This window comes from Herpailurus yagouaroundi, unplaced genomic scaffold, assembly GCF_014898765.1.
Source record: "Herpailurus yagouaroundi ecotype Mexico unplaced genomic scaffold, PumYag 63090, whole genome shotgun sequence".
Lineage (NCBI taxonomy): Eukaryota > Metazoa > Chordata > Mammalia > Carnivora > Felidae > Herpailurus > Herpailurus yagouaroundi.
Window position 1 is genome coordinate 2,011 of NW_024416733.1, and position 10,375 is coordinate 12,385.

Sequence of the window (10,375 nt, forward strand, 5' to 3'; positions counted from 1 at the left end):
TTTGTATTTTCTCTTCACAAACTGTAGTCTTATATCCTTAGTTTATCTCTCTGAAGTGATTTATCTTTTCCTCCGTAATAGGTATGTTTCTTGATGTGCGCTTTGTGTTACATGTTACAAACATTTTTCTCCTGTGCTGTGGAGTGTCTTTTAACTTTGTTCGTGGGGTGTAATTCCCATTTTGACGTAATCACATCTATCTTTTCTTCACACTTTGTGCTTAGTGTCTTTGGTCCCGTGTAAGGTCATAAATACATTTTCTTTTATGTTTTTAATACTTTCATACTTTTGTTTTTTTATGTTGAATTCTGGAATCCATCAGTAATACGTTTTGTGGATCTGCTTCTAATTTTTCCTGGATGACTAGCTATTTATTGACCGTTCTCATCCCACTGATTTGAAATAGCATGTTTCTTTTTATTTTTAAAAAGCATCTATTAAAATAATCATATGGCTTTTCTCCTTTTGATGTGTTAATCGCTCAGCCTTCCAGTTGCTGAAGCTTATTTTCCCAGAGTCCAATGCAACCCGGTGACTACTCCCACCTTCCCCAAGTATGGCCAGAGCTCTACAGAGTACTTTAGGGGATGCTAGAAAATGGAAAGCACACCTGGATTCCCCCTGAGACAGGCCCAGGCACGTAACCTTCCAGTGGAAAGGCAATCAGGAAAGAATGAGAAACAGAAGAAAGGGGTTCTCAGGTCACAGGCTAGAGATCCCAATAGTTCCTCTGTCCCCTGCCTATGGAATGACGGTCACCCGGGTGCCATTCCACCAGTGGCTTTGAATCTTTGATATGTAGCCTCTGAGAATGAAATGAGGGGAGTCCCAAGCTCCTCCCAGCTCCCTGTCCTCAGATTTGACATTCAGGGACACAGATCACTAAATCACCACTAAATATATTTCAGTGTGCCTTCAATACACACTTTTTTCATATCTTATAATGGCATCAACTAAATGGAAGTTTAACATTATTTTCTTTGTTGAATAAGCATGAGCTTTTTCTTTTGGACCCTTAGCTGGACCACTGTGACTGCTCTATTGTTTTAGTCAAACCAGTTAAGGACCATTTGACAGGAAAGTGAGCCCAGACCATTGTCAACAAGTTTTTCTTCTGTAAAGAACAAGCAATTATCATCAAGAAAACATCAGAATAGAAGTCATCAGCTTGGGAAACAAAAGCAGATCGGGAAGATTACAGTGTACTGGGCCATATGGATAGGGCCAATCAGGCCAAACCCCAGGGATTTAAGTGGGTGGCCTTAGAGTCACTGCCCAGCACCAGAAAGCCCTGGGGCTACACCTGCCGAGAGCATCTGCACAGCTGCATGATCAGGTGAGCAGTGTTATCCTTCTGTAAGTACTTGGGAGGATAAATTCAATGTTTGTACTCCACCATAGTGGCTCTAACATTTAGAAGAAAGGAGGATGGATTTTTAGACAGATCAGTCTAATCAGATTCTCATTTTTTTTTCTTTTTGCTTCCTAGGTTTTGAAACATGCATCCTTTTGACTTCCTGACTGCACTTTGCTTGGGAATAGTCTCCGCTACTATAGAGCTTGATCAAAGTTTAGATGCACAGTGGATCCGGTGGAAGGAGACACATGGAAAACAATATGGTGTGGTTGGTAACATCTAAAATCTAAACTATCTAGGGGACTCACAGAGAATGCCCGTGCTGGTGGGAGTTTGTAGCACAGAGTAGCATCTTGAGACCACTCTTACCAAAGCAGTAAGCACAGCACCATGAGTGTGCATAGTGTGGGCATATGTCCTGCTGTGTGGTTGCTGGAAAACAGCTCCCAGAAGCATAAGACTATCCATGGCTGTGGTTTCTCCTTCTCTCTGTGAGCACATCCATTTGGTGCAGGTCAGTAGGTTTTAAATACAAATAAAAATGATATGTTATATGTTTGCCTGTAGGTTGAAGAATGCAGAAGAGCCGTGTGGCAGAAGAATATGAAAATGATTATGCAGCACAATAGGGAATACCTTCAAGGGAAACATAGCTTCTTGATGGCAATGAATGGCTTTGGTGACATGGTGAGTATGGCACAGATTTGCTGAAAGTTTTGTTGTTTCTCTCAGTACTTTCCCCCCAAATCTCATGCTTGTCAATATTCTACTTTCTTTTCCCTGAAGACCGATGAAGAATTCAGGCACATGATGATTGGTCTTAAAATCCAAAAGAATGAGAATGGGACAGTGTTTAAAGTCCCTTTCCCTGCTGGTATTTCCTTACCTATGAATAGGAGACAGACACCTGATATTAGTCTTGTGAGTATCAAGGATGACTACTCAACAGGTCTCTCCAAGAGGAAAGCCAAAAAGAAAGTGGCTCCCTGCTATGGTTTCCTGCTGTGGAAAAATATATTGTAGCTATATTTATTTATTTTGTTTAATGTTCATTTATTTTTGAGAGAAAGAAAAAGTGAACGAGTTGGGGAGGGGCAAAGAGAGAGGGAGACACAGAACCCAAAGCAGGCTCCAGGCTCTGAGCTGTCATCACAGAGCCTGATGCAGAGTAGATGAAGTTAGACCACAAGCCTTGAGATCATGACTTGAGCCTGAAGTCCGACGCTTAACCATGAGCCACCCAGGCACCCTGCCGTTGCTATGTTTTAAAGTTTTCATATAGATGGACTGTTTTCACTCTTGCTATTGGTTTTGTAGACTGAGACCTTTACAATTTGTTTTCAGGGTCGGTGTGCTTCTGGCTGGGCTTTTAGTGCAACTGGTGCCATCGAAGGACAGATATTCCGGAAATACGGCAAACGTGTTTCCTTGAGTGTGCAGAACCTCCTGGACTGCTCTCAGGCTGAAGGCAATGAGGGCTGCAATGGTGGTCTAATGAGTAATGCCTTCCAGTATGTTAGGAACAACAGAGGTCTGGACACAGAAGAATCCTATCCATATGTTGCAAGAGTGAGTAGAGCTCCTCACTTGTCACCATTCCAGCTCTGTCCTTAGAGTTGAATGCTTTTGAAGAAAACAGACACCATGTTTAACATTCACATTTCCAATTGTAGATAGACTCTCTATCTGCAGTCTGTCAAGACTGTCATTAAATGGTATTAGCCTGGCATAGTTCTCTGCTTAGATGGTTACCACATAGTTGTTTTTATTTCTACGTCACATGGAGATATGCATACCTTTTACACAAGGTACGGATTTGCCCAGAGTGAAAAACTTCTTAGGGACAGGTAGACCATGAGTGTTTCATTGAATCCACACCAGTTAGTTTTGCTTTTTTTAAAAAAGGTTTTTTTATTAATTTTGAGAGAGAGAAAGAGAGGGAGAGCATGAGAGTGGAAGGGGTCCAGAGAGAGAGAGAGAGAGAGGGAGAGAGAGAGAATCACAAGCAGCCTCCATGCTCCATACAGAGCCCAACACGGGTCTCGATCCCATGACTGTGAGATCATGACCTGAGCCAAAATCAAGAGTTGTATGCTTAACCTACTGAGCCACCAATTAGTTTTTTAATTTTAAGACAATAAATAGCCTTTCACCTCCTGGGTTGCTTCACAACAAACTTGACTTGGAAATTTTTTACCTGTAAGCTGCCTTGAAGTCATGTTCCCCAGGAAGTGGATGGTCATAATCAAGTTTCTTTTCCTTTACCATTCAAAGGATGGACCCTGCAAATACAGGCCTGAGTATTCTGCTGCCAATGTCACTGCCTTTCAGACAATTCCTAGGCGGGAGGAGGCCCTCTTGGTGGCAATGAAAAACATGGGATCCATCTCTGCTGCTATAGATGCAAGCTTGGATACCTTCCGCTTCTATAAAGGAGGTAAGCATTTGTTGATACAGAAAAATTGGAAAACCACCCTAAGAAACAGCAAGAATGACACTTTGGTATGTAGAATTCAATGTATAATTTTGGGGTGTGTGGATTTAATATAGTTGTTCATTCTGTACATGTAATATTTATGTCTGCTGTTTCCATTTGCCATTACTTGGCCCAAATCCCCACGAGTGTAAGTATATAATAAATATATTTAAATGACAACACAATTTAATTAGTAGAGCTTACTTTACTTTTTTCCAAATGTTAGACCTTGATAACTTTTAAAGAATTTTGATACTGAAATTAACAGTGGAAAGTAGCTCTTGGCTCAAGTAATTTTATGTTCTCTGATGTTTCCCTAGGTTGACATCCTACAAGTAGAATAATAAGGTTTTGGCAGGTGATTTTTTTAATGCCCCTTGACTATTATTTTCAAAAGGGATTGTGACAGTTAGTATTTCTCCTGGAGTGAGATGAGGGCCTAAATCCCCACCCCTTCCCACTAAACAAAAATATCTGACTTTTAAATCTCATCTGAATTCATATCAATATCACAACTGAATTTTGAAATGCCTCTCCTACTGTGGTTGATAGGCTGGGTTACTATCACATGTCACGTGGGAATCCTCACTCAGCATTGAATATTACTCCCCAGGCATTTATTATGATCCAAAGTGCAGCAGTGAAGACCTGAATCACGGTGTTCTGGTGGTTGGCTATGGCTTTCAAGGAAAAGAATCCGATAACCAAAAATATTGGTTTGTCAAGAACAGGTATGAAAATCGAGGAATACGTACTTTTGAATTTGAAAAGGGAATGTTTTTTGGAACCAGTGTTTGGACGCAGGTCCGCCAACCCTTGAGCACACTTCTGAAATCCCAGCAGCGTTTACCCCATCTAGGGGGGAGCACAGACATAGTCATATGATGACAACATTAAGATACTGTCTCAGGCTTGCTAGGGTCCTGATATAGTTTTGGTACCACTGTATTTCTAAATTGGAAGTTTTTCAATATTCTATATCACACCCAGGTCCCAAGGGTTTCCTTTTCCTGTTCACACTGCAGTTTTGTGAAATGTCTGTGCTGGGTTAGAACTCAACCATGAACAAGAACGGCCTCTCCTGATTCTTCCTGAATCTGCCCTGGCCTCTGGTGCACTGCTCAATACTGGCTGCTATTGTTCAAAAGATGTATGTTTTTGGTTGTTTGTAATAGTTGGAAAACCCTGTCTTCTTTCAGCTGGGGCACTGACTGGGGCATGGGTGGCTACATAAAAATGGCCAGAGACCGGAATAACAACTGTGGAATCGCCACCAGGGCCAGCTTTCCTATCGTGTGAGATGATGGTGATGAAGAAGGCCTTGACTGATAACAGAATATCCAGGAAATGTATTTTATTCTAAAGTTGATCACATCTTATTTTGTGGGGTAAAACACTTGAATCACTGGAGATCCAAGTTGTGACGAATTCTGTTAGTGTTTACGCTGGTGACGAAACTACTTCTTTAATCCCTGCTCTAATCAACAGTGTGTGATTAAGTTGCTTAATAACTTTTGAATGTTCATGTTTTAATTTTTTAAAATTTATTTTTGAAAGAGAGACAGGCAGACAGGGTGTGAGTGGGGGAGACCAGAGAGGGAGACACAGAATCTCAAGCAGGTTTCGGGTTCTGAGCTGTCATCCCAGAGCCCAATGTGGGTCTCGAACCCACAAATCATCAGATCATGACCTGAACTGAGGTCAGACACTCAGTGAACTGAGACACCCAGGTGCCCCTGAATGTTCATGTTTAAAAGTTGCATGAAAGTTTTACCTTTTAAAATAAAATTTACTTTCATATGTTGAGGTGTGCTCTGTTTTTCATACATAAACTTCTTTGTAGTAAAAATGCAATGGTTTTGTAGGGAGGAAGAAATATCCTCATTCCTCCAAAATTATTCCAACTGGTTTAAGAATTTAATTGACATGAGACAGGTTAACAGGAGGAAAAAAAAAAAAAACAACCCTCAAAGTTTTATTACATAGGCAGGTAGACCCACTAATGAATTTAAGCCCAAAGAAATGGCCAAGGCAGACAGGTTGTTTTGTTTTATTTTGTTTTGTTTTGTTTTGTTTTGTTTTGTTTTGTTTTTTTGCAGTCTTATATATTTTGGACAAAGACAATAATTTGTGAGGAATTGACAGGAAAAAGAGAAAAGGTGTGTGGGAGTTTTAAATTGCAGGAATTCTAAGTGGAATCTGGGCTGAGGTTGTAGATGAGTAAAAAAGTAACAAGGTTTGTTTCTACAGCTTTCTCAGCTTGGAAGCCCCATCTCTGCTGATAAGGATGTCTCTTTACCTCATAGTACAGGGAGGGGACCTTTCATATGGGCCACTCATTTCCTGCTTTCAAGAGGGGCATGTGACAGCCTGGGTGCTCTTGCACCGGCTGTATCCCAAGTAGCTTCAAGTCAAGATAGTCAATATGCCATGGTGGCACATTTTGGGGTGGCTTCCCTGGGGCCTCACAGTTTCTTTCTCTGAAACTCCCCTGAAAGTTTATATAATAAATAGCTGATCAGATGACTGTGGAGAGAGAAATCCAATTTGGAGTGAGCAGTAAGAAATCTACAAAGAATAAGAAAAGCATAGATCACCATGAGGATGAATGAACAGGTGAACGAGGGTGGGGGGTACCTGGTATTCATTCATACCAGGTATGGAATGAATCAGTCACAGGAATCAAGGGCACAGCATAGGGAATATGGTCAACAGTATTTTAATAGCAATGTAGGGTGGGGGTAGCTACACTGTGGTGAGCACAGCATAATGTATACAGTTGGCAAGTTACTATGTTGTACACCTGAAACTACGGTAACATCGTGTGTCATTTATACTCAAAACATTTGGGAAAGAAGAAGGCAAGAGGATGAATAAATAGAAGAGAACACATTTCCCCACACCTCATGAAATGAGTCTCACAATCCTGGAATAGATCTGACCAATTAAATGTGCTTCATTTATCTGATGGAAAATATTAATTCCTTTTTAAAAGTAGATTTAAGTTAGATATTATGTGCCTCATTTGGGTTAGATAAAAAGCAACATTTTCCACTGATGATTGCATGAGCACCCCCTGCTAAGCAGTCACGGTATCTAGAACATGATGACTTTGGAGACCCCCAGACGCTAAGTTGTTACCTTCTGACTGGAGTGTTTTCAAAGCATGCATAGTGGTATTGAACCCTCCTTGTTCCATTATCATAGACAGATTTAGGATTGCCTTTTCTAATTCACCATCCCTGAAACTTGGGAATAAGATCTTTAATGCTGAAGAGAACCTGGAATTCTGATGTATCATCCGATTTTCTATGATTCCTCAATAGGCATGTGGGTGTGACACAATTTTATGAACAAATGCTGTCACTAAGCACAGTGACAGAAAAGCCAGGTATCCAAGTCCATATGGTTCTGACCATTTAGGTGGGAGCCCTTTATATGCTTTGTTGACACATGAAATAAAGGAGAAGGGCACTTGGGTGGCCCGGTCCTTAAGCATCTGACTTCAGCTCAGGTCATGACCTCATAGTTGATGAGCCTGAGTCACATATCAGGTAAGCTCCAGCCCGGTTTCAGGTGAGCCCCTGTCTCTCTCCCTCCCCCTCCCTCCCTCCCTCCCTCTCTCTGTCCCTCTGTCTCTGCCCTTCATTCACTTGGGCCCTCTCTCTTTCTCTCTCTCTCAAAAAAAAAAAAGGCAGTGTGGTTTATAGACAAGGTGAGGTTGAAACCTGTACTTTTCAAAGTCTGGAGTGTTAATTGATAGTGTTAATGTTCATACATCTCCATTTTTCTTGTGGTCCTGTCAGTCTTTGAGAGCAGCACACGTTTCAAAATAGCTGATTTCAGAGTCTTCTTATTTGGCTCCGGCAGCTAGGAAGCTTGGTTTTGTCACCCAGCCAAGTAAGCCCAGATATTTGGTCCACGTTTTTAGGTGGCCTGTCTTTGGTCAATACAATTCCTTGCTCTGCAACTCTCTTGGAATTTTCACACATTCAATGTTGAGTTGTCTTCAACATTGACCTGTCCTCAGGGTGGTCCGAGTGGATGCCTGGCTGGCTTCGGGCGGGTGGGCCAGGTTTCTGCTAGATCTGTGCCAGACATGGGAGACTGGTGTAGTTTGTATATATTGGGAGAAAAGAAAACCCTTAACTGAAGATATAAAGAAAAGGCAGCTCTTCCACTGACAACTTGGAAGGAAATAATTTCCCCTTATTTAGCCTTAGAAGACCAGCTCATTCTTCAAGTCTTCTGAAACAAAATTAAAGTATGACTGAGAAGGACCAAGATGGCAGAACAGTATGGAAGTATTTTTTGTGTCTCTTATCGCTGAAATGCAGCCAGATCACCACTAAACTCTCTCACACACCTAGAAAACTGATTTGAGGATTAATGCAACAATCTACACAACCTGAACCCCAGAACTTGGCAGGTACGCAGAACGGAGAGGTGAACTGGGGGAGACAGAAGCCGTGGAGGGCAGGGAGCTGTTTTTGCTTGTGGAGAGAGGACAGAGAAAGGTGTAGAGTACCGGAAAAGCATCCCCTCCCCCATAAGCAGCTGGAAAGAAAGTGGAAAAATGGAAACAGCAGCAGGGACTGAACAAAAAAAGGGAGAAAGGACAAAGGAGAGGGTTTAAACACCATCAAGACTCTATAAACAGGGGGGAGCACACAGTCTGAGCCTCCACAGCTCGATACTTGGTGGGGCTCTGGTGGGAAGGGCGAATCCCCAGGGGCAGAGAATGAGGTCTGAGGGGTCCATGGGCCACACAGAGAGTGGCAGTTCCCCTGTGGGGAGGACATTTGTTACAGGCTGTGCAGCCTCCCCACAGGCAAAGATCCCAGTAGACCCTGGAGAACAACCACATTTGCTGGTGCTGGAATAAGGATGTTGAGGGGGAAGCCTGGTGCTAGATGTGTGTTGTGATTTTCCATAAACCCTGAACTGCTGCTGCTACAAGATCACGCGAACTTTTTCCGCGGCTGGCTGGCACCCAGCCACAGTCTCTGTGCACCAGCAGCAGCGTGGTATCCTGAACATTCCTGTGGACAGGCTGGCACCTGGCCATTGCTCTGCAAGACCCTGCCCCAGAGGAACTCAGTGGGTCAAAGCCCCAGTTCCTCAAAAGGGAGGGGTTGAAGGGAGGGGCCAACATGGTAGAGAAGTAGGGGATCCGAAGTTCTGTCCTCTCCAACAAAGCCATGTTGAGGCCAAAGGACCTTGAACTCCAAGAGTCCGGGAGGAAAAGAGGCAGAGTTGCTTCCAGGGACCCACCTGGACAACCTGACAGGCCATAGGAGGAGCGCTTCAGGGAACAGACATCATGCCCACAGTGGAGGTGGGACCTGCCTACATCAAACCTCCCCCCTCCGTGCCTGGCAACTGCCTATCTACTGGAGTGGGATTGAAGCTGAGATAGCCCCTCCTCCAGAGCAGCGCTTTTGCCTTGCCTGGTTTAATTCACGGACAATTCTTATTATATAGATATATTCTTCCTTCCTTTTCTTATTCTTATCTCTTCCCTCCTCTAGTCTGGTTACCCTGGTTTTTGGCCTATTTAAGCAGACATGTTTAATCCGTTCTCTTGATACATGTTCTATACCTCCTTCCTTATTTTCCTTTCTCTCCCTCTGGATTAAGCCATATAGTTGCTTTGATCAAGTTTATTTTCTCTTCTTTTTCCCCACCCCCTTCTTTACTTTTGTTTCTCTGTCTCTATTAAGCCTAATAGTTTCTCTGTCTGGACAACTTTACCTTCTTTTCTTTTTCCCCGCCTCATTCTTTATTTTCCTTACTCTCTCTCTGGATTAAGCCTATAGTTTCTTTGCCTGGTCAAGTTTTATTTTTTCTTCTTCCCCAGCCCTGTCATTTCTCTTTTTGTTTTTATTTATTTATTTATTTATTTATTTATTTATTTTTATATATGAAATTTATTGTCAAATTGGTTTCCATACAACACCCAGTGCTCATCCCAAAAGGTGCCCTCCACAATACCCATCACCCACCCTCTCCTCCCTCCCACCCCCCATCAACCCTCAGTTTGCTCTCAGTTCTCAACAGTCTCTTATGCTTTGGCTCTCTCCCACTCTAACCTCTTTTTTTTTTTTTTCCTTCCCCTCCCCCATGGGTTCCTGTTAAGTTTCTCAGGATCCACATAAGAGTGAAACCATATGGTATCTGTCTTTCTCTGTATGGCTTATTTCACTTAGCATCACACTCTCCAGTTCCATCCATGTTGCTACAAAAGGCCATATTTCATTTTTTCTCATTGCCACGTAGTATTCCATAGTGTATATAAACCACAATTTCTTTATCCATTCATCAGTGGATGGACATTTAGGCTCTTTCCATAATTTGGCTATTGTTGAGAGTGCTGCTATGAACATTGGGGTACAAGTGCCCCTATGCATCAGTACTCCTGTGTCCCTTGGATAAATTCCTAGCAGTGCTATTGCTGGGTCATAGGGTAGGTCTATTTTTAATTTTCTGAGGAAACTCCACACTGCTTTCCAGAGCGGCTGCACCAATTTGCATTCCCACCA

At 42.5% G+C, this 10,375-nt stretch overlaps 1 protein-coding gene across 1 annotated transcript; it reads left to right on the forward strand.

The window, feature by feature from the left end:
- The first annotated feature begins 1,499 nt into the window (after positions 1-1,499).
- LOC121024295 (procathepsin L-like) lies at positions 1,500-5,427 on the forward strand. The gene is made up of 7 exons (XM_040466548.1): positions 1,500-1,625; positions 1,925-2,044; positions 2,144-2,278; positions 2,702-2,926; positions 3,632-3,794; positions 4,447-4,564; positions 5,033-5,427. Exons 1-7 carry the CDS (start codon positions 1,500-1,502, stop codon positions 5,130-5,132), a joined length of 987 nt encoding a protein of 328 aa, XP_040322482.1. The 3' UTR covers positions 5,133-5,427.
- Positions 5,428-10,375: the final 4,948 nt, after the last annotated feature.